Here is a 25,782-nt window from a genome sequence, read left to right as displayed (position 1 = left end):
TTTAGCGTAACGGAATTTAGTGTAACGCAGTTTAACTTAGTTTAGTGTAATATTGCGTAGCATTATGTCGTTGAGCCTAATTTAGTTTGGCGTAGTAGCATAGCGTAGCGGACAAAAATAGCTGAAATGTTCCGTTAATGTTCATGCGCCAGAAAAGACAATTGGAGAGACGATCGAGCCACATTGGTGTTGCGCTGTGTGGCCGATTGAACATGAAAGGTCACACAACCTTTTCATCCAGACACACCTTCAGCTCTGCAAAAAAAAGACAAGCCTATAGGGGTTGGTCGGTGGTGACCATGAATAAAGATTTAGCACCAGGCCAAGGTCTTTTCATTTCCTTCATTCATTCATTCAGAGTCACTTGGGCCGGGGGAATTCGACCATTTGCTCCAGTTATTATAAATTGAGTGGACAATGCACCCCTCTTTCTGTGGGGCCCGACGATGCACCCAAAGCAGCTTGCAAGAATCACAAAAAGAGCGCCTAAAGGTGATGATATATTAGACAGCATATTAATATATGTTGAAAGCTTGGTAAATGTATTGAATAACATTAAGCTCAATTCAGGCAAGATTCAGACCCTAAGACTAACAATGATAATCAATTAGCACAGTCAATAGCTATAGGTGTACCATTGTTATTACCAGACTTTTGCTATATAAGCATGACATTGCAGCGTTTAAGAAATACCTTTATATATTGTCAGCAGTCGACAAGGTCATCCTCCCTTAAGGGAGTGAATGAACCATTGCCAACAGCACAGCCAAAAGTCTACAGGCATCCCATAATAATCAGGACTAGAGGAGGAGGCAAAATATGTATCTTCCTACAGCCACCTTTCAGATTATGCAACTGTGTGACACATTATGTGAGTGTCAGGAAGGTTTACCATATCCAAACGCATACTGGGAGCTAGTTTCCTTCCTCTGTGGCGCAATCGCTAAAACATCAGCATGCCGCCCTTAACTTCAAGGCTACATCTTACACTGCAGGTTTTTCTCGGCTTAATACAGGAAAAAAAGTCTGGCTCTGCCATTTCACATGCCCTCAGGGCTTAGACTTACCCATGCTACTCTTCATTGTTACAGGCATATTACATTGTGTCTGGCCAACAGCAGCACCCCTATCTATTCATGTGTGTGTGTGTGTGTGTGTGTGTGTGTGTGTGTGTGTGTGTGTGTGTGTGTGTGTGTGTGTGTGTGTGTGTGTGTGTGTGTTTGTGTGTGTGTGTCTGTGTGTGTGTTTGTGTGTGTGTGTGGGGGGGGAGGGGATTGGGTGCGTGTGTGTCTGTGCGTGTGTGTGTGTGCGTGTGTGTGTCTGTGATTGAGTGAGTGAGTTAGTGAGGGAGTGTGTGTGTGTTAGTGTTTGCGTGTGTGTGTGTCTGTGTAAGTGTGTGTGTTTCTGTGTTTGAGCGAGTGAGCGTGTGTGTAAGTGTGTTCGGGTGCCTGGCTGAGTGTGTGCATACATCCGTGCTTGCGTGCGTACGTGCGTGCATTCGTGCATGCGTGTGTGTGTGTGTGCGTGTGTGGTTGTGTGTGTAGGTATATTAGCCGCTGCAATACTTGAGAAAACACCACCCCCAACACCCCTCCACCACCCACCAGGAACCCCGATGCCCTCTGTCAAGGAACATGCACGGTTCAACTCCCTGACGGCTGACATTCCAGAATGACAGGCTCAGTGATAACAACTGAGATTTGCCTGCGAATAAACCGCCACAGCTGAAGATACGGTGAGGGAAAAACCTTCAAGGTTGAGAAAGTAAAAGTTGAGCGATCATGTTATTGGCCCCAACCCAGCCTCCGAGCCAACCTGCTTCAGTCATGCGATGTACCCTCGACTACTCATTAGTGCGTTCATTTAAATGATAGTCTGAGGGACTCAAAGTCCTGGGGAGGACTTTTACTTCTTTGGTGGTTTCACTTTGGAAACGAAGGAACAGCTGGATGACTCTTACCTCTTCCGCGTTTTATTCTCAACTCTACCGTAATAAAAAGAGGATAATAATAACACAAGAAGCTGTGAAAGGACCCTGAGATAAATGGGTATTGGTGGTAGCCTAGTGGGTACGGTATATGACTCACAAGGTTGTGGGTTCAAAATAACCCCATGTCCACTCATGGTAGTGTAGAAAATACAAAGTTTACCTTCATTTTGGATAGCATTTCCCTCTTAATGTCTAAATAGTAAATATCCATATATCCTTTAAAGCGATGAAACTGACCACCAAATGTAGTCAAACAGTTTTGTTTTTATTCTTTACACTCCAGTGTACCTGCTGTATCACCACATCCACCAGAACACATCATATACTGCCGTCCACCATCTGACATAACGGCTGACAAGCCCACTCTGATTGCTAGCAGAACAGAACACGTGACTGGTAGGCTCCAAGCATTCAGTCCATCCAGCGTCATAAAAGCAATACAAGCCTATACTGAGACAGGCTCTTTATTGCCCATCGTTGTTGTCAGGCATGAGTGTGTTTGATTATACCTTATTAGCATTATATTTACGCCAGATATACATACTGTATCTAAAGGTTGGATTGTGCATTGAGCATTGTGTAATTGTTTTTTGTTTTTATATTTATTAAGGATGTTAAAAAGTGTGTAATTCAGGAAAACGAATTACTACTATAGAATTATTGTAGGGAGATAAAACATGAGATTTGGGATGACTTGTCTCCTTCCTTCCATTAGGTGACCAAATACCATCATTCTACAGTCCATTTAACTGACAGAAGAGGCTATAAAACAGAAGAGCATTACCTCGCCAGCTAGTACTACCTCAAAGATGAATAAAAATGTCTATGCCTTCCAACAGCAGAATCATGCACACATTTGTCTGATGCTTGATGTTGTTTGTGGCCATGAAGTTTTCCATAGCGCTGTGTATAATAAAAAAGTTGTATAATGAGGGCTTGAGTTGTCACTGCCACTGTCAGACAATAAGAAACAACAAACAACTTTGTACGGAACTGAGAAAGCACCAAAAGACTGTTATTATACATAAGTAGGGGCCTATTATAACTACAGAACAAAATCAAACTCAGAAATTCAAAATTTTAAAGATAAAACTTTGCTTGAAAGGAGTACTGGGGACATTGCTTGCTGGGGTTTACAGTAAGTTTACAGATCAATTGAATACGAAAGCGAGATATGGATTCGTTCCTCCTCTCTCATCTCATCCGAGGGGACAAAATTTCCCTTCTGCTTACTTTGGGAACTGGTCTACTTTCGGAGGACAATTCTAAAATCCCTTTCATCTCCAAGGGTCGAGAAGAGAACAGAAAATATGTTATCCAGACTCATAACGGGCACAGCACTCAACATTAGCAAGCTCAAGACTCAGTTATGCTAGAATCATAACACATCTTATTATCCCTGATACATTTGATCATCCCAATCGCACGAAGAAGAAGTATTAAATCTGAGACAATAAAACAAACATGGCCTGAGGTAGGGTCCAATAGTTTATACCATGTCGGGTAGCGTTCGGAACGACAGTTCCCCGGAATATTATGGGATGGCATCGCATGATTTGCCTGAGGAAACGTAGAAGATTGAGTTTCTCATTACTCTCCTACGCCTGCTGCTAATATAATAATCACCAGGAATGCTTTCATTACAACTGCCACTGTTAGTTTGGGGCTCGTTGTTGTATAACCAATTAGATTACACGCCTTGTCAAAAGGTAAATACAATCAAATAAATGTTCATTATCCATAGAAGTAGTTTTTTCATGTACAGTATGTTATACGTTATTGTTTAATGTCATCATGATATATCACCTGTTTTTGCTGTTGTTGTTGAGTAAACCTGGCCATTTCTGCCATCTTATGGGACAATTATCGAAGGCAGTGGAGGCAATTACTCATGACATTAACCAGTAACACATCCAACCGCCCCCTTACAAAAGCCAATCTTGCATTAGTTATCAAACTGTCAAGACAGCTGGCCACTGTACGCATCGAGTAAGCATTCTAATCAGTGATGGATTATTTTGTATCGCACACTGAAACAAACAAACTCAGAGATAAAGGGGATAAATAGTGAATGGTTTAATGTTTGACAGGAAGAAGATAGCGGTATGTCTGCTGGCTGTAACTACCTCTGTCTGGCAGACAAACTTCAAATACACCTTGTAAACCAAGCATTTGGCATGAACTGGCAGACACAGTTTACTGAATAATAACCAAGGCATTTGGACATGAAACCATTTGTCTAACTGTTTGTTGAACTGTTACCTCACACATGGGTCTTACACTCCCGCAAAGGACACAAAAGTATTGTATCTTCTTCCCAATTTAAAAAAAATTGGCGGTTCAATGAAGGTCAGAGTACTGCTTGTTGAAAGGTTACCTTTCTACATCATTTCTCCAAGACGTTGGACTGGAGACTAAAGGCTCAGTATGAGACCTGCGTCCTTCAGCAGCCCAGCAGCTGTGGAGGCGGTGTGTCCCTGTCCCGTGTGGCTTGTACCCACCGCCAAAACCACTGCTGACGGCTGGAGCTGCAACCAGATGTTGAATACACCCATTTTCTGAGCTACTGCACTCACCTCTGGTCTCCCCTTCGGAGAGTTAAGTGTTTCTGGCATGTCGAGTCAACAGGATTGGGGACTAATGGAGGCTCGACCCGCTAATGTGCTAACAGCATAGTCAATATGCCTCGTAGCGATGGTGTGGGTTCGATTACCACCTGCGGTCCTATGCTACGTGTCTTAAAACTCTCTTCTTCAACCCACTGCCCCGTCCAAAAAGGCACAAACATCCCTTAAAAATATATACAAAAAATGAAGTTGTATGCAGGTGCTTCACAACATTGAGACAAAAGTAAAAGAGATCCAACATTGCATTAACACCAGTGGTCTCATTAATGAATGTAATTAGTACTCTCATCTTATAAATACGTTTAATGGGCTATGACAATAGAATTGATTATTTTTGTAATGACACCAGCTTTGAACAGCCTTCTTTGCCTGAAAGCAACAGTTCTCCCTATACTTTAATGGTGCCGCGAATAATAGCTTCATTAAAATACGATTCACCGTGTCACAATTTTTGAGTAAAGTTGATAAATATATGGCCTCACTTGATCAAAAAAACACACTATCTCAAGCAAAGCGAAACATGGGTTATCCGAAAGGTAGCAAACCAAAAAAGTGGAAAATGTCTGCATTTCTGCACGACTGTGGGATTGCTTTCGCGCAGTGAGCCATCCCATCACACCTGCTGAAATGCATAATTGCCAGGTCAATCTTTTCTACATTTTAGACAGGAGTAACGTGAATTCATTCGACACAGGCTTCATGGGCAATAAGTCCATCTGTCCGGTATCCCCAAGGTACCCTTCAGTACAGCCTGGCCAGCTCTCATCTTGCTTGGGGCTGCGCAATTCCCTTTGCCACATCCTACTGGTCACAACTGCTGTCTTTGCATCACTTCAGCTGAAACAGCTGTGAGGATGTGGCCTACACCACACCAAGTTTTGAAACCCTGTTCAGCTGGCCAATATAACAAGACGCAATTTTAGGTTTGAACAGATAACACTTATTTCATGAGCGAGTGTCGTTTTTAAAACTGAACTCCAACCGTACCATTTTTTTTTTAATCATACTGCATGATGACGACGTTTACCAATCAGAGTTGACCTCTGGTGACCTTTGCCGGTTGGATGCCCCTATCGCACAATGACGATGTCAAACGTCGATGACATGTATACAAAGCATAAACACATTCTGTGACTCATCATGCAACCGACGCTCCGATCCGTCCATCCCAAGTTGGACCCCCAAAAGGCAGCGACACAATAAATCAGACCCGGATGACAGGCGAATGATCTAGAAGCTTTTATTAAAGTAACAGTGTCTATTACCTGCGTACACATAACAATGTGCATGAGCTGTACCTATCCATTTACAGCTTGACCTACGCGGTGTGCTACTGAATACACGGCTTGTGCTGAAGGCGTTTCTTCCCCACCTGACTGAATGCTCAGCAGCAGCAGCTGAGGAGACATCGTCACAAGGTCTAAGTGGTTAGCTGCATGTGGTCGAAGGAGGTTCACCGTGGATGACTAAGACGACAAGGAACGGTTGTGGCTGAACTGTGACCGTCGTTAGCCGTAAATAAGGTACGGTTTTACGATGTCCCCCCTTTCCGGTCATATTGGCAACTGATTCGGCGTGGGCTTTCAGAAAATAGAGCTATATTGCGCCAGGGCAATTATCAGTTCATTCCCGGGACGGAGACAAGAAAGTGCGAGGGGGTGGAGTGACGCAGTGTTTCCTGTTTTCACAGAGATGTTCTTCAAAAGAGAAATGTATTTGCGAGTGGCAAGATGGAGGTTTTAAAAGACAGTTCTAACAAATGTTTTCTACAGCGGCCAGTCTAATACACAGGTTTGAATGAAACCTTTTCAGACGCCTTGCCTGAGGCATGTGACGTTGGAAAACGTTCCTGTTGCTTTTGTCATCCGTCCTCTCCTGGATCCGAGATTATTGTTCAGCTATATGATGTTTGTTGTGGTTCCGCCGATCACGTTGTATTCTGTAGCGATCCATTCCAGGAAACGCGTGGCTACAGTTCCTTGCCCAAGCAATAAGATTGGTCGAAACAAATTTTGAGCGAAAGAACGTTAAAAGCCCCATTCACCCAGATTTGAGCTTTATCCCCCTCAACACTGGAGTGTATTATTAAATTAGGTCAGGAGATAACTGCAGATTTTACATAATGGGTCTTGACATTTCAAGTATTCGTTGCACAGGCAAACATAAATAGACAAATCAAACACATTTTGCTTGAAAAGTTTGTAGCTTGTGGCTGGTTGTTTTTTCTGAAAAAAAGGCAGCACATTTGAAATCAAATCTGCTAAGATATGATAATGTTGTTAATGTTTCAGTGTGTGTGTATATATATCTATATATATCTATATATATCATATAATTACATTACATTCAGATGGCTCACATAAAGGTTTTTTTTTGCGGTCCATGTACTGGTCTGCCTCTATTTCAAATAAAGCACTTAATAATACTGTATTTTATATTTAAAAAAAGCTCTTTCTTACCTCTCATCACATCAAACTCTTGTTGTTATTTATAAAGATAAATACCAGTATTTAACCCATATTCAACCAGATAATTCAGAAAAATAAGTTTCATCAAAATACATTATATCGTAATCATACTAAAAATAATAATATGATACACTGGCTACCAAATAAACCCAGTGATCAACAACGTTTCAGATCATCTGCGGTAATGACTTCATTAAAATCAAGAAACTGAGAACAGTTTGTCAACGATACGGTAGACAACGTTAAAACATTTTCAATGGATATATAATTGCTTATTATTGATCTCCGGTACAACGGTTTTCCTAACTGTTAGTATAATCAACAAAACAGGCAAGGAGAAGACCACAAAAAGTTCCAGTTACCAGCAGTTTGTCAGCGTTTTCAACAAGGCCAGACGGCCCTGATTGGCTGCCAAATTATACAATCCCAGCCTTGGAAAATAAAGTTGTGAGTGATGAAGCTGATCTCAGACAACAAATAAACCTGTAAAGGTGAGGAGCCGATTAATGGTATCCATCCATCCGGTGCCTCCCTAGTCTCAGGACTTCATGGTGCAGATGGGAACCACGATGACCAGGATCACAGTGCATGTGGCGGCCGCAATCAGCGCACCGATCTTACACGCCTTGGCCCTGCGGAACTCCGCCTCCTTCCTCTTCAGCAGCGAATCGTAGCCCGGCGTATAGATGTCCTCCATCCAGTACTCCAGGTTGTTGGGGTTCAGGGACTCCTGGGTCTGGGGAAGAACAGGAAAAGAAGGTGGTTAAGGAGGCGGAAATCTTACTTCATAGTGAGGGACTCACTATGAAGCACAAAGGAAGGTTAAAAATAATTGAAAAGGCTTCCCCAAATAACGATTCCCACCCTTCAATTAGTTTTGAATAGTATTGAACTAATTAAAGGGTGGAAACATAGCTACATAGCTGAGGCCTACACAGATGTGCTGCTGATATGTCCCAGGATGGTAGCTGATATTATTTCCAACCTTGGGGTTTTGCATTTTCCGACACAGCTGCAAAAATATACAAGGCCTCTTTTTTGTTATCAGGCCGGATGCTGTTATTACCGCCAAAACCACCACTTAACATCCTGTTAGAGAGAGTCAACACCTATCCTAAAATAACAACATTACATTGCCTCTACGTTTCCCTATCATTCAACCCTAAGAGGTTAGACATTGAAGCACATATATAACTTTAATGACAGTGATGCAGGTTTTTAACAAGCAGGTTGGGGTGAGACAGTAAATACAGACGCAGGTTGCTCAGAAGCAGGTTGGGGTGAGACAGTAAATACAGACACAGGTTGCTCAGAAGAAGGTTGGGGTGAGACAGTAAATACAGACACAGGTTGCTCAGAAGAGACGGTGAGTACACAGACCAATGTAAGGTGCAGGTTGGGGTGAGACAGCGATTACAGAGACATCATGAGTGAATGGCACCAACATTCATCAGTGAATGGCACCAATCGAACAACCGTTACAGGCAGCGTGCGAAATTCCCGCTGGCAATTGGGGGGCGAAACCCTACTGATCAATAGCAGTAATGGCTCCTGAGCTGATCTGTGGGTGGTCCGAGGGAGTAATCGAACATTTAGAGAAAACAGGCTTAAAATCCTTCACAATCCGTAACTCAAGTTAAGTTATTTTGGTGACGTGAAAGTGCCTTTTTCTGCGGCCAATCAAGTGATCTCAGACTCCACGTGCCCCGCTGTATTTGGCCTCCTAGTAACAGAGCCGCAATCTCAATCAACAACATTTTGTCTAGATTACAAGTCAAAGGGAATGAATGTGCTTCAAGAACGGCTCACAGACGTGGACAGAGTACGTGAGATTCCTCTCTAATGTATGTCGGCTGTTGAGAGTTGTTCTTCATTAAAAGGAATCCCACCTTCCAGACGGAGGCATGAAACCCCCACACGCACTATACCGTGGACCATTTCTTTCATTAGGTGAAGTTTGGGGGAAAATGAGCCTGTGGTCTGGTGGCGACGGGGAACACAGGCTTCAGATGATTTTGCTGGAGTCCATTGATCATGACCAGAAAGCCAGCAGTGTGCACCAGGGAGATTGATTCTGTTGTGGTGTGCCTAGGCAGCTGCGCCGATCCCAGAATGGGTCTGCTCACAGATGGCCGTCTGCACCACAACACGCTGATATTTTAACAGACTGCTACGTCTCGGGAGAAAGGCTATGGAATACATCACCAAGAACAGAGAGAGAGAGGATGAGGGAGGTTTAGAGGGTAGTCAGAGTGCCAAAATGCTTGATGGAAATATAATTGAGCGAGGGAGTGTAATTGATTTGACATATCATAGCGGCTACAATAATACAGAAGAAACACTTGTTCTCTATTGTATCTTTTTTTTTTACGCTTTAGCAGACACTTTTATCCAAAGCGAAATACAAGTCATTCAGCAGGCTGAAAACAAATCCAGTTCCATTCTGGCGAGACAAGAACACCCTTGGGCACACAGTGCAATCCTGCGCACTGTGACACTTTTCCCCAATTCTTTATTTATAATATGAGAGAAGAGAGAACAAACATATCAAGGACACAACGGGTCCCAAATCTTGGGGGATCTTGCAAAAGAGTCTATGAACCTTATCACCTATAGACAGACATATAGACAGATGTATTGCTACTTTGTTAACAGACATTGTCAGTTGGCCATTAGCATCTATCTATGTACTGAATGAGTACAGAAAGTAGACTTCCCGTACAGTCCAATAAGATTTTTATCGATAAAGGCCAAATTACACTTACACGTGCTGCAAAGATTTGAAGACTTTCAGACGTCGCTACTCAGAGACTGTACACGCCCCTTTTGTCGGTCGCATTGCCCTTCTCTGCGATGGTCTGCGTCTGTTTTTTCAACCATCAATGTGTAGGCCATCTTGTATTCCTGTTTTTGCAAAAAGCCTGCTATTCAGGGAGCATATTGAGTAGTCCCAGCTTTTAGAGTTGATGTTGCATGTTCATTCCGCAGCCATTACATCGTTATGACAACCCATGATGGATTGCCTGAATTAGTGCTTATTCATCCCAGAACTATAGCCGGGACAACTCAGGACAAGGACAACTCAGCATCAAAAAGGGTTCAGAAATATTTCATTAAAATAATTACAAATCAATGATTTTCAAGCTCTGTTTTAGTTAACTGAGGTTGGTGACTTTAATTGTCAAAGGCTTCCAACTAACGGCAATCTGTGAATGGTTAAAGCAGGGTCCTCTGGGAATTAGTCTGACTTTTAAAGAATGCCATGTTGGATAATAAATGTATTTATATAAATATGTATATATATATATATATATATATATATATATATATATATATATATATATAGACCGACACATATGCTTTGTGGATAATTGATTCTGACATGCAACATATGAGCACAGAATAATTTAGCTGTTGGCTATTTCAGTCGGAGCTTGATACTCTGTAAGCCAACCTACACTCCCAAAATATGAGTACCTGAAGAAATTGAAAAGAGGAAATGGAAAAATAAATTGGAAAATGACATTCCCAAACTTAAATATTGCATGGTGCTACTTTGCGTAGTGGGCATTGGGCTAACCATCTAGTTTAGTATGGCTCTTTATGGTCGTTTTTTGAGAAGACACAGTATATAAAATACACTTTCATCCTAATGGGATTGAACATGATCTTAGATGATTAACTGAATAAAAGGATGGCAATTAGTCTGCAAAATCCAGACACTAATCTCTCTCAGGTGTGCAGGGAGACCCAGCTGTGCAGCAAATACCGCAGCCTCCCTCCTGGACAAACTGAATCGTTTTCACGGCCATGCTGAGGTTATTAATATCAACCTCCCATAGAGAGCTCCCACCAACGTAGACACGACCAACACACTGCTCCACACCGAGTCCGACACACGCAGGATGTTCACGGTCAGTCAGCATCTCAGATTGGCTGAGGAGGAGAGTGTGTCTGCAACAGGTGACTAGTGTGTTAACGAGCAAACTCAACCTCTCTTCCTACGCAAAGTGTCCCCTCCTGCTTCAAGTCCTACTTGTGCCCCCTCACTCCTATAGTGATCCAATGCTTTGGAGGTATGTCAAAGACCTAATCTGTAGCATGTTAACCCCCTACCCTGGACCCTTGGCCACGACCCCTCCGGACCCACCGGGGGAGGAGGAGCTCATGTGTGAGGATGCCGCTCGCTCAGTGACCTAGGACTCAGCCACCTCCTGTGCAGCCGGAGCCTGGACTTCCCAGTCAGCAGACCCTGGACATCGGAGCCCCCCAGGGTTGTGTCCTAAGCCCTCTCATATACTCCCTGTGTACCCACGACTGCATGGGCACGCACAGATCTGACTTGGTGATTACGTTTGCCAACGACACGACAGTGACTGGCCCTTATTACCGCTGACGGCGAGATGACCGACAGGACAGAGGTCAATAACCTGACACAATGGTGCCGGGAGAAGCACCTTTTTCTCATTGTTGCTAAGACCAAGTAGGTGATGATGGACTAAAGGAGGAGAGGAGAGACTCCTCCACGGTCTACTACAGAGTCCCTCAGTGTCCGCATCTCAGAGGACCTGACCTGGGACGTGCCCACCAGCGATGGGCTGAAAAAGGTGGAGCATGGGGCCCAAGACCCTGGGGGCCTACCAACAGAGAGCATCCTGACTGGATGTATCACTGAGTGGTGCAAGACCTGCTCTGCCCTCAAGCACAAAGCACTGCAGAGGGTCATGTGGACAGCCCAGTGCATCAGTGGATGTGGGTCTTTATAACGGACCGGGTGGCAGTAAAGCCTGCAGGATTATCAAAGACCTCAACCACCCCAATCCCAGACTTTCTCAACTGCTGACGTCTAGCAAGCAGTACTGCAGTCTCAAAGCCTATATCTGCAGTTCCGGTCAGCTTTTTACATCAGGCAACCAGGCTCATAAACAATCAACACTATATATATACAGTATATACGCTATATCTGCCTGTGACACTCACACATACATTGAGATGTAGCTGTGCATACGAAAACACACACAAACATACAAACAATGCATATTTAACTCAACACACACTACACATTATTTAAATTACTTGTGTATTCTTTATTTTATTTGTTTTGTTAGGCATTGTCGAGGAGCCAAAACCAAAGGGTTGTACTCTTTCTTAAATGACGTTCATAGGGGCTGATACATCGTCACATTGCAATCACTGCATTGATTATGGAAGTATAGCAGGATAGGATTGCTATTGGTAGGAATGGATTTCTGTTCATTGTCAAGTAATTAATGGTGAAAGGATTTGTCATTACAGGGACCCTGTGTTGTGTTAGAATTGTTTCTTGCATGGGCATTGTGGCCAAACAAAGTTTTCATTAGCCATGGTTAGTGTGTATTTACGTTGGTTTAGGATTTCACAGTACTATCCCTCTTGAGTCCTCTCTATATGACTGAGTATCGCCGACAAAACATCCCACAAGTGATTCTGATGTACATCCCCATAAATCTCTCTCTCTCTCTCTCTCTCTCTCTCTCTCTCTCTCTCTCTCTCTCTCTCTCTCTCTCTCTCTCTCTCTCTCTCTCTCTCTCTCTCTCTCTCTCTCTCTCTCTCTCTCTCTCTCTCTCTCTCTCTCAAACTCATTGCCTCCTGTCTCTATTTCTCTCTCTTCTCCTCGCATCGTTGGGATCATCCTATTAGTGCGTTCTTGGGAAGTCTTAACTGTGTTATTTGGTAATATGCACCCAGTACAATGATGCAGAAGGAATGCATTGTTTTAAACAAGGAACCGGCTTCTACTACATGATGTATTACCACATTATATATATATATTTATATGCAGTATATACATATATATATATATATATATATATATATATATACATCTATATATATATATATTAATGTATAGTACATTATATGAAACCATTCAGTCCAGGCATACATCATGTTTACCAGATCAGGCTGTGCTGCAGTCACAGGAAGGTTAGCAGCAATTGATCTGTGGTTGTCTCTGGTGACTTAGGGCCCACCAGTGGGTATCAATAACCTGCCTTTCGTCCTTCTATCAGTGCTTGGCAGATCATTCCCAGAGGTGCTTTAGCCCCTTGAAGAAATCTAAGGCCGACACACAAAGTGCCACATCCAAGTGAGAGGCTGTGCGAAAAACAGTCTGCCAGGACAATGTACCAAGCCGTTCTCCCAATCCTCTTTCCAAATGTGCTCCACACAAAGCACCATGACATCCCAACCTGCTAGCCAAATGAGAATAGAATTACATCCCTCACAGCAACAGCTCCCACAGAGGAACAAGCCCCAGAGTTAGCGAGCAGAACACATTACAAGTGAAGGCGCAATTACTGCATCCACTTTCATGGATTTCTCAAAAGGCTGCTCCCCCTTTTTTTGCTGGTCCCGCAGCCCGCAACGCCACCACCACCTCAACAACTATCTCCTCCACTATCAACATCACCACCACCACCACCACCCTGCCACCACCTCCATTTTTACCACCTCATCCACCACCAGCACCCCAAAATCACCACCACCACGACTATCACCAGCACCTCCACCTCCATCTCTCCCACCTCAACCACCATCCCCCCAAAACCACCACTACCAAGCCAACAACTAACAGCAACACCACCCAAAACACCACCACCACCAGCACCTTCACCACCAGCCCCCCAAAAAATACCATTACCCCCACTACCTCCACCACAACCCCCCCAACCACCATCACCAATACCACCACCACCACCACCACCCCAGCCACCACTACTACCACCACCACCTTCCCCATGCACCTCCACCACCCAAACCACTACTACCACCACCACCACCACCAACAACAACCCCACCACTACCACCACCTCCACCCCATGCACCACCACCACCACCACCACCAACAACCCCACCACTACCACCACCACCACCCCATGCACCACCACCACCCCAACCACTACTACTACCACCACCACCACCACCACCTCCACCTCCCCCCCACCCACTACCGCACCCTTGTGGTCCAGTACCTGCAGGTCCAGAGCGGTGAGGTGCTTGCCCTTCTCCCCCGAGTTGCGTTTGAACTCCTCCAGGGTCCAGGAGGGCTGGCCCCGCTTGCCGTCGCCCGGCCCCACCAGCTGCAGGTCGGCGTACAGCGGGCTGCCCTTGACATGGGCCTTGACCCCGGGGGAGAAGGGGTGCGGGGCGAACACCTGCTCCACCAGGTAGGGGTCCTTGGGCGGCTTGGGTTGGCGGTGAGCCTGGGGGTGCTCGTAGTGGCGGTCCCGCTCCGCCTACGACAGGGAGGGAGGGAGGGAGAGGAGAGGAAGAGAGGGGGGAGAATACGGTCAACATCGGAGGATCCGTTGAGACGTAGAGCGGTGCTCAAGACGCTCGATCGAAACCCCGCTCACGCAGGGCGTCCGTCAGGGCCGAGATAGGAGAGATAAAAAAAAAAAACAGACAAACCGTAACATACCATCGATCTAGAGAAACACATCGCTGGTCAGCGAAGTGTTCCGTCGATAGTCAGCAGGAGAGAACGCCTGCGCCCGCAAAATGTTACTGCATATGAGCCGGGGGCACTGGCACGTTTAACAAGAGGTGGGAGTCAGGAAATTAAGACGCGATTTGGGACTCGTATTTTGTAATAACATTCTCATGCAGACCTTTTGCCAGTGAAGCATGAGGTAAAATATGCAATACGGGCAGCACAGCAAAACCCCAACCAAACAACTCAGCAGAGTTTACAGCAAGGAAGCTAGGACACCACAGGACGTATTCAAACACAGATACTTCTTTCAACCCCTTCCATTCCCTCCAAGAGCACAGCCGAGGATATGACGAACGCTAGCCAACGTCCCCAGCCCCATCTATCGACCCCAGCCTGTGTGCAGACAGCCGCTATCAATGTCGGCCAGGTTGACTACCAGTCATCTCTGGTCAGCGAAGGTGACATCAATCTGTCCCCTGCTCTGTGTCTAATTAGCAGTCACTCCCGTGTGTTTATGTGTGAACGCTTCAGTGCTCATGTGTGCGTGTGCGCGTGTTTGTGTGTGTTTATTGGCGTCTTGAACCAGAGGAAGCTAAGGGGATATTTTCAGAGGACAATTGTCGTGAGCTGCTAATTGGATTGTTGTGAATAGGAGGACCATTGGGGAGCTTATATTTCGGAGGCTTGGCGGAGAACATTCTGAGCGCATGCCAGAGCCCTGAATCTGGAGCTCTCTCCGCTGTGTAAATCTGCGTATTAGCCTCCAATCAACAATCATTTTGCCAATCAGGCTTTACAGCAATGTGCAGTCGACGTGCGTCGATCGATTCATGTTCAATTTGGCAGATTAAAAAGAAAATCCATGGGATCACGTCCCAACACAAATAGAAATGCACTCATACAGGCAGTATCTTACATACGCACATGCTAACGTACACACCGACACAAAGACAAGCACTAAAAACACACACGTCTGAACATGCTGACGGTGCATGCAATCAGACACACAAACACACTTGCTTGCACAGTCACATGCACACAGCCACAGCAACGCACACACACACACAGTAAAAAGCAAACAGCCACAGCAACACACACACGAACACACAGTCACAGGCACACAGCCACACTAATACACACACAAACATGCATAAACTCATCAAATAGTCGTGAAGACGCCACAGCTGGTCGGCCTGATAATAGCAGTGTTCTGCAGGTGGTGCAGAGCGCACAACAGCAGCTGTGTCCTCACCGTCCGGCCAAACAAAGTGTCTATTTTCACGCAATCCGATTGGTCTCAATGAGAAATGCACAAAACAAAATGCACAACTGGATTAGTATAATTGACCAAAACATTACGCACACAAATACACACACAATCTTAAGTATTTTGTGTGTATTTGTACTTTGATTTGTGTGTCCGATTTAGAATGTGTCAGAATTCCAAAGCATGCATGGGAATTCCATTAGATGATTATTGAGGCTTTTATATCATATGAATATCGGGGATGCATTCCCTTTAACCAATCCCGTGTGTTTTGACTCTTGGATCAAATGACCACCACATGCACACAGACATACACACACACTCAATTATCGATAGAGCCAACGCTGGAATCGCAAAGTGGCCCCTCGATACGCAATACAGGAGCAGACACATATGTGTAAAATACACTTCAAACCCAAGATGGGATTAACACCCCAGTCACAGACTTGTCTTCCCCCCCCCCCCCCCCACCCCCCCCCTTGGGTTTGAATCACAAATCAGCCTCGGTCGGATTCTCGGGTGTCTGTCACTCACGGATCATACTGGGATGAGCGAAGCACTGAATGATAAAAATGGAGGCAGGATTGGAAGGAAGAGAAGGGGAGGGGAGATGAGATGGGGGCTCTTCGTGGGCAAGATGGAGGGAGCGAGGGAGACAGAGAGAGGGTGAGAGAGAGATATGGGTATCGAGTGAAAGAGAGAGGGTGGGAGGAAGAGAGATATGGAGAGAGGGGGAAAACGGAGAACGGTTTACGGCTGGTGAGAGTGGAGAGAAGGAGGAAGAGATTAAACGGTAGAGCAGGAGAGGAGGAATAGAAAGAGAGGACAGGGGGGATGAACAGTGGTTCCATTATAGATCTGGGTCTCCTTAATGTCTGAGCTCCAGATTGGACCGACCACCACCCCATACTTTCTCTTATTTGTTTGTTTTGCTCGACAACTTCCACACCCCTCAATGAAAGTCACATCTGTTGTTGTTGTTTTTTTACATAGTTATAAAGGGAATTATGTTTCCGTGGTTCATGTTTGTCATCTATCACCATTATCCTTTGTGTCTCAAGGAATCTAGAGAGGAAGTGAACAAGGGGTTGTCACTCCCCGGCGATGTGTGGTGTTTGTGTCTAATGTACGGTGAAGAGCTTGTGTTGGTATGGTGTGCGCTAACTCTGATTGATGTTTTTATATTTGTGTCAATTCTTCAAAGGCTAGCGGTTTTTCCAGCTGACCTTTAGCAGCTTTATACTGAATCAGTAACACTTAGAGCTGCTCACACCCCAAATAACACAACACCACAGAACAGGAAAACAACACAAGATGACAACACAACCGAGAAACACAACATGACAACAAGAGAGAAACACAATATGGTAACACGAAAAAGAAACACAACACAGCAAAACAATATGGTGAAATGAAATAGCAACACACAACATGACAACACAACAGAGAAACACAATGTGGTAACACGAAAGAGAAACACAACACATTAACATAATAATAATAATAATTACACAAAAAGACAAAACACCATGACAGCAAAACATGGCTACACAGCAACAAAACATGGCGACACATTATGGTCACACAACGTGACCAGCACAACAAATAAGCACAAAGACACAACATAGAACAAAGTAACACAGCATTTGTAACACAACACAGCAACACAAAACATAACATGGGTAAGACAACATAACTAATGCAGCAGTGCAACACAGCGCAGCAACACAATAAACATAACACAGCCACACAACATGGATATGCAACATGTTAACACAACATGTTAAGTTAACACAAACCAATGACAAAATGTGATGAAATAACCCAGCAAAACAACCATGTTGTTAAACAACATGACCTACACAACATATAAAAACCACTGAGCAGAGTAACACAATATGGGAAGAAAATACTTACAACACAACATGATAACACAAAACATGGTGACAGAACATGGTCACATTATACTGCAACAAGACATCTGCCACATCAACCGATATTGACATTGATTGGCATACGTTTGTTTGTTGACATCTGCCACATCAGCCGATATTGAAATTCAAAGTTGACATTGATTGGCATACGTTTGTTTCGAGCAATATGGTAATCACCACTAAAAAAAGTATTGAATATATGAAATTGCAAAAGAATACCTTTCATAAAACCCTATCCAACCTTATACTTCAAATGCGTTGAATCGTAATACTTTATAGTTTGAGAGCCTGGTTGGCTCTCGAAGATAGGCTCACAATCCCATAGTTTACACCGGCGAGCTCAGAGTAGCCATTGAACCCTATGAACTGCCATCTCTCATGGATGATGATAGGGTCAATGGTGTGTCTGTGGACCTGAACTGTGAAAAGCCATGTACAAGGATGGACGGCTCGCTGCTCAAGACCTGGAATTCAATTAAGGGCCCACTCCATGTTGCCTCCCACGGGGGAAAGGTCGCAGAGAACGGGAGAGAGTGCAAGTGTTTGTGTGTGTGTGCGTGTGTGTGTGTGTGTGTGTGTGTGTGTGTGTGTGTGTGTGTGTGTGTGTGTGTGTGTGTGTGTGTGTGTGTGTGTGTGTGTGTGTGTGTGTGTGAGAGAGAGAGAAAGAGAAAGAGAAAGAAAGCGAGAGAGAGTGAGAGAGAGAGAGAGAGAGAGAGAGAGAGAGAGAGAGAGAGAGAGAGAGAGAGAGAGAGAGAGAGAGAGAGAGAGAGAGAGAGAAAGAGAGAGAGAGAGAGAGAGAGAGAGAGAGAGGGGGAGAGAGAGAGAGAGAGAGAGAGAGAGAGAGAGAGAGAGAGAGAGAGAGAGAGAAAGAGAGAGAGAGAGAGAGAGAGAGAGAGAGAGAGAGAGAGAGAGAGAGAGAGAGAGAGAGAGAGAGAGAGAGAGAGAGGGTGACATTTGAAAACAAGCCATTTAAAAAAGCAGCTCAACTCGTGTGTAAGGGATCACTTTGGGGAATGATGCAATTGCGTGGCATGAGTTTTTGAAGCTGCGGGCCAATCATAATGACACATAATACATGCGAGGTTTAAGAGAGAGGGGAACAAAGAAACAAATAAAAGATTTCTAAGCAAATACCATGACCCGTTTTTACAATGTTTACTTGGGAATGCCCCCGCAGGCCTGAAACTATTTTACGAGCCATCATTCCACTGTTCCCCTCTCAACCGTCTGCACATAATGGCCCCATTGGTTGCTGTCTGGCGTCTTGGCAGAGTGGTGCAAAAAACAATATCCCCTCTTTTTAAGCAAAGTTACAATGGATCAAAACACGATGTCCTTGATGGATGTAAATGGGAGCTGTGTCCCCTGTTCAGTGTGTCTTGAAGAGTAACAGGTGGAAGGAAGATAATCTCCTCATAAGGGTCTTTAGTAGGCTTGCCCTAAAACACAGGCAGTTTCTCTGTATACTTCTTGTCTGCGTTTTTTGCCAGCATTAATGATTGCCACTTGTGATCTCCACACTGTAATAAAGTGTGTTAGTGTGTTTGTTGATGTGTTTATGTGTGTGAGATCCTAGTGGTGTGTATCTGAATGTGTGTGTCTGTGTGTGTGTGTGTGTGTGTGTGTGTGTGTGTGTGTGTGTGTGTGTGTGTGTGTGTGTGTGTGTGTGTGTGTGTGTGTGTGTGTGTGTGTGTGTGTGTGTGTGTGTGAGTGTGTGTGTGTGTGTGTGTGTGTGTGTTCGTATTTGTGTGTGAATGTCTGTTGATACATATCTGTGTGTACGTGTATGTGTTTGTGTGTGTTTGTGTGTGTATATGTGTTTGTGTGTGTGTGTTGGTGTATATCTGTGTGGAATCCCAGTGGAACCTCGTGGAATATGAGGAAGGAATCATGCAGCTCCCTCTAGCAGCTGTGACCCCACCATAGGGTTTGTGATGTGTAAAAGGTAATTGCACTTCGCCATGCATGTTAACTAATAGGGTCAATCGTTTCCTTACATCATCTACCCACCACTCCTTGCACCTGACCACCACCACAACATGTAGACACAATTAAACGTCTCTCAACAACAAACATTGGCTATGTCTTTCTTTAACCCACATACACAGTTGACACATGATTATGATGTTGATATATTAAACCAAATAAATAATATATACAGAGCTTGGGAGTAAATTCTTGATCCATCCACACTGACGTGTCCATTACATCACAGCCTCGGTGTTAAGATTCAGCAAAACCATCTGTAATCCTGATGAAATCCCACTGTAGCAAATATATCACAATGTTGACTTAGTGGGAACTAAGTCATCTTATTCTCTACTAGCCTAATTAGAGTTCTTTATTTCATATTGTTCAGTATGTTGAGAATGAACAGATATTAAAGGCCAATTACTAGTTGACCTACAATGTCAATGGCATTACACTTGTTCTTTTCACGTACAGAAATAGCAAGCGGAAATAAGGCTATTTTGATTCAAATAAGATTGTGATTCAGATGAGGTTACCATATTCGGACCAAATCGGTTTAGAAATTGTGTGTTTGGCCTCCACTCTTGGAGCATTGTGACATACTGTCACCGTGACCCATTTCCTCTAATTCTGTCCTCTAGTTTTAATCAGGCCTCATTTTGCCCATCCGCAATAAAAAATGAAACAAGACTCTTGGCCGGTCATAAAAAGAGAGGCCGCTTTCATCTCGTCCGGTCATCCGTACGCTGGCAGGCCCGTCCGTTTGAGAATCAACTTCAAAACGGGGCTATTTATCTCTAAAGCCCCGCACGCCCCCACACCCCTGCTTTCATTTCCAGAGCTGTTGGTTGTGCAGGGAGCACTGCCTGCCCCCTGGGCCCGCCCACCGGGGGCAGGCAGCTTCCGTTCTCTCACCAACCCTCACACCTCCGAACTCTCCACAGAGACATCTTCCACAATGCTCTCTACATCAGCTTATGTTGTCCGTTTAAAAATAAATCGGGGTGACGGCTCAATTTCCTCTCTTTTGTATTAGAAGGGGGCCGAGCTGCATTAATCTGCTCGTATTTGCCCTGACTACTGCTGCTGTTCATATCCGCGTGTGCTGTTGCGTGGTTCATGTACGCGTAGATCTGTATTCGTCATACTATGAATACAGACATACTGTTGTATGTATTGTTATAATGTGTGTATTTGTGTGTGCATATGTTTGTATCTATGTCTGTTTCCATTGACAAAGTATTCGCAATTACTGTGTATCACATCTAGCCAGTCGAAACCTGGTTGTTTATTGGAAGCCAATTTTCTACCTGCTAATATGTTCTTTATGTATGCATTTGAATTGGTGATTCAATAGGTGTATGATTGATGAAGCTTTAACTGATTGGATGCAACAAAACCTTCAGAAAAGCGCCTAAAGTCTCATCTGTTCCAGGAACACCTTAACGTTTAACTGCCTTCTACAATTGCACCATCACGCTAATGTTGTTGTTGGCATATTATTGTTAATGAGCACTCATGCACCGTTGCTTTCCAATACCTAAGGCTACCCGTATCTGGCTGGTTTTATAAACCAACTAAATGTGTAGTTGCTCCCACACGACAGTATGCTAAGATTGCGTTAAAGTGTCTTCAGCCTCACTTGGTAGTTGATTATCAAAAGAAAGGTACTGCTTAATAAATAAATGCAAACGTTAATAGCCTCCATTCACAACTGCATAGAGGGGGAAGTTCATTAGCTTAACGAAGAAAGTGTTTCTGTGGACACAATTACCTCTTTGGCTTTCCTGTGGCGCTCCTTGTTCTCCCGATCCCTGTCCCTCTCCCTGTCTCTGCTGTCCTTGTCTTTGACCTCGTCCAGGGCCTGGGAGGCGTACGACACCGTCCTCCAGTCCCGGGGGGAGTTGGCGGCGCTGGCAACCGCCTTAGGCTCGCCGGCGCCGCCGTTCTCCTCGTTGAGCGAGCGCGACGAGCGCCGGGTGAACATGTTCTTCTTCAGGGCCCTCACCCGCATGCTCTCGCTGTTCCCGCCCTCGGGGCAGCACCACTCCACCAGACCGCCGGCCTCCCCCTTCTTCACGTTGTGGCCCGTCGTGTGACACTGAAAGACGTGCGGGGACAGTCCCGGGTCGGCGTGGGCGTGGCTGTGGGTGTGGGCGGGGTCCGGAGACTTAGAAACGGAGCCTGTTGCGGCGGCGGCGGCGGCGGCGGCGGCGGCGGCGCCCTGGCCCTGCGTCTCCCCGTGTCTCCCCCCGTTGCCCTCCGGCTCCAGGATCTTCTCGTCCAGCCGGTTGAGCTTGGAGAGCACCTGGGAGATCTCCCCCCGCACCCCGGACAGGGACTCCAGCTTCCTCTCGATCTCCCCGATGCGCGACACCAGCTTGACCACGCTCGACTTGAGCTCGTCGTCGGCGCACTCCATGGACTGGAAGAGGCGGTCCAGCTTGGACTTGGCCAGCCGCACCGTGCTGCGCTCCGGAGAGCTGTCGCCGTCCGACTTGAGCGTTACCTGAGAGAGGGAGCCGTTGCTGTTGTAGCACGGGGACTGGATGACGCCCAGCGAGTCGCACACGCTCATCTCGTCCAGGAACCGGAATATGTCGCTGATGTCGTCGCTGAGCGTCTGGGGCTCGTCGTCGGAGGGCTTGAAGGGGTGGCGTTCCCGCTCGCAGTACTTGGACGCGTACTCTTTTGCTTTTTGCTTCTGGGCCGCCAGATCCGTTTGGGTGCCGACGCTGGAGGAGCTGTCCTGGAAAGACGAACTGTGAACGATCTTCTCCCGAAACCTCTTCCCGGTCTCCCTCTTGTCCACGATCACGGGACCGCACGCCATCGACGCCGCCTCCTTCGTCGGCTTCCCCCCGTTGGTCTTCTTGGGGAAGGCCAGCGGGGAGGCGGTGGCTTTCTGTTTGGGGCTCTGGAAGCGCTGCTCGCCCGCGTCGCAGATCACGCTGATGTTGTGCGGGTGGTTCACCTTGAGGGGCTTGCAGTTCAGGACCGACCTCTCAAAGTCCGGCGGCCCTCCCTCCTCTGCGTTGAGGCTCAGGCTCTTCACGGGCCACGCCGGCACCTTCCCGGGCTTGCCGAGCTGCCGGCGCGCGCTCACGCACTCGGACACCGTGGTGGGGCCGAAGTAGGTCGAGGCCTGGAGGTCGTCCAGGCTCTCGTGCTTGGCCCGCCGCCTCTCCTGGATCGGGGAGTTGAGCACGGGCTCAAAGTACGGGTTGCTGTAAGGCAGTTCGAAGCTGTGGTTGAAGAAGGTGGCGGGCTTGTGGAGCTCCCTCCGATGGTGATAGCCGTCGGACGCCTTGCCGCCTTGCTTGCCGTCAGAAGGGAGGACCTGAGGATAGCATCCCAAAGAAACACTTCTGTTAAGGCTTGATAGAAACACAGTAGTTACTAGTTACGCACATTTCTCCAATGGCCCCGAAAGTACAGCTTAAAATGGGCTTTGATTTGCATCCATATTTAACCCAACATACTGAGTCACCAGCTCCTTGTGGGTTACTTATCTTTCATGACTCGAATCCCCACCTACACAGGATTAGACATTAGACCTTTCATTTTAATTAACCTTTAAATAAGGGTAAGGTCAATTATTTAGCTATTTATTTAATTCCTTCATTGAACTATTTAATTAGCTATTCGTAATTCCAAATGTAACATTTAAGAAATTGCAACACCGACTTATTCTACAATGATTACAAATAAACAAAAAGTAGATGAGTTGAATTCATTAATCCTTCTCCATTTCCCTTAACTGTAAAATATTCCAATTTCGTTTTCATTATTCAGTGCTTGCTGCTGGGTGTGATGTTCCACGCTCCCAGCATCAATCTTAACAACTGTTTTTAAATTGCATTCGGCAGAGCTGAATTTCCACTTGACCTCTTCCGCTGACAATTCACAGCAGACCGTAGGACACTAAACTCGTCAGAGACTCAATATTCCACCTACTTAACCGCTACATCGACCACCTCTCCAGCCCTGACATTCGGCATAAATGCCCTACATCACCTTCCATAGCCATGCATCCCATTCCTCTCCCCCTCTGGACTGAACAGGATCCACTTCAATCAATCACTGGAACAACAGTAGACAGAAAACAAACAGCTCAGCCTCGACAGACAGACAGACAGACCTGTGGGGAGAAGGCCACAAAGTTATGAAAGTCCTCCTTGAAGATGTTCCTCTTCTGGAGGCAGGAGTGGACGGAGAAGGGCTCGGGGTGTCCCATGTGCTGCAGGGAGTCCTGGTCCGTGGTGGACTCGCTGTCTATGTCCATGGGAAAGTAGGTGGACTGCATGTCGCAGGGCGGTGAGGGCGGCCTGCTGCTGCCGTACTGGGGCAGATGCTGGAGCTTGTCCATGGAGGCCGCTCTACATTTCAGGTCCTTGTTGACTCCCAGGAGGAAGTTAGGGTTCGAGCTGGGAATAAACTGCTGGCAACTGTTGCGCTCCGATTTAGCACACGGCGAGGCGTTTTGGGGCAAGGGGTGCTGGTGGTGGAGGTGGTGGTGGTTGTGGTGGTGGTGCTGGTGGGGGTGGTGGTGGTGTGAGTGGTGGCCGTCTGCCGGGGGGTGATCCGGACGCTCGTAGCCCCCTCGCCCCTCACTGTCCTGGAACGTGTAGGCATCTGGGTCGGACCTGCTCAACTCCAACGACTGGTTCCTGTGGAACTTGCCCCTGTGCGCCATGGGCAGCTTGTCTTTGGCTAAACCCCCGTTCATCTGGATCAGGTTGAACATGGTCACGATGTCCGCCGCCACCATCAGCTTCTTGGACTGCTGGTCCTCCACGGCACAGCGCATCTTGTCCTTGAAGAGGGTGGCTGGGAAGGCAGGGTCCAGGCAGGCCGTGTAGAACAGCAGGCTACGGAGCTTGGCTAGGTGGGCCAGGTCGAAACGGGCACACAGGGACTTGCACAGGTCCTGGTAGGACATGGTGGCGTGTTTATGGTCCAGCTCGTCCAGAATCCGGACCAGGAAAATAGAGTACTCTGGGAGTGGATCCATTATTGCTGGGTGGCTGGAGATAAAGATCTTCCTATTGATTTGATACAGCTTTTCGTCTGTCAATAACAGCAAACGTTAATATAATCCAAGATGCTTCTTTATGCCATAGTTGCTTGTTTAATTGCAAAATATACTTGATACATTTATTTATTTTAACAGAAAAAACTACGCAAAAAGTCGACTGTTGATGAAATGCCTGATTGCTCTTAATCCGTGGAGAGGAAGTGCATTATTCTCTTTTTAACCATAAGAAAGGGAAAGAATGTCTACGACGTGCAGGATATGCACTAAGATTCTTGACTCGATTGACAGACTCTCGGACAGGCACAGAGGCACACAGGAACATCTCTGATTTTGCATACCATCACTGGGGCATCGTCAAATATATGAAGCATCGCGTCCTAAATCCTCACCCAGACCTGTGCGCCACCGTCGCTCGTTCCAAAGGATCCCATGGCACACAATGAACCAACTCAGTTGCATTCAATATCATCCAAAAATCCTTCGCCATCCATCCGACGGGGTAAAAACAATATTGCATTTCAAAGTTCACACCTTCATCCTGGCGAATTACAAAATAGTCCAAATCCGAGTAAACATCCACGTGGATACGCACAGAAAACGCTAGTGCCAATGCATCATCTCTCCATGCAGATCTTTTGCGTGGAAACAGCGATCCCTCTGCACTCTCATGTCTCTCTGTTCCAGGGCTCCTGGTGGCTCCACCGCAGGACACGGTGCGGCTGTGAGACGGAGCTGTCCGCGGATTGAATGCATTTGGTGCTGAAAAAAGGAGCGCGGTGGCTTTGTTTCCTCCTCCTCGAATGACGTAACTCCACCTTACCTTATAGCCGCTGCAGCAGTGCACGCTCACCAAGGAACATGTTGTAGCCTATATTACCTGTTGTCCGCGGGGCGGGAGTGATGGGCTAGCCTCCAAACCTATATCATTAGGATCTTATTTTATTTGAGCAACGTTTGGGAAAGGCAAACAGAAATAAGTTGTTGGTGATGACCACATAAATTAGGCATGG

At 46.0% G+C, this 25,782-nt stretch overlaps 1 protein-coding gene across 1 annotated transcript; it reads right to left on the bottom strand.

The window, feature by feature from the left end:
• Positions 1–5,841: 5,841 nt before the first annotated feature.
• minar1 (membrane integral NOTCH2 associated receptor 1) lies at positions 5,842–25,546 on the bottom strand. The gene is made up of 4 exons (XM_030378108.1): positions 23,876–25,546; positions 21,509–23,074; positions 14,099–14,362; positions 5,842–7,821 (listed from the first exon to the last, which is right to left on the bottom strand). Exons 1-4 carry the CDS (start codon positions 24,746–24,748, stop codon positions 7,624–7,626), a joined length of 2,901 nt encoding a protein of 966 aa, XP_030233968.1. The 5' UTR covers positions 24,749–25,546; the 3' UTR covers positions 5,842–7,623.
• Positions 25,547–25,782: the final 236 nt, after the last annotated feature.

This window comes from Gadus morhua, chromosome 14 (genome assembly GCF_902167405.1).
Source record: "Gadus morhua chromosome 14, gadMor3.0, whole genome shotgun sequence".
NCBI lineage: Eukaryota > Metazoa > Chordata > Actinopteri > Gadiformes > Gadidae > Gadus > Gadus morhua.
Note: the sequence above shows the minus strand (reverse complement) of the source record. Positions and strands in the feature narration are given on the sequence as shown.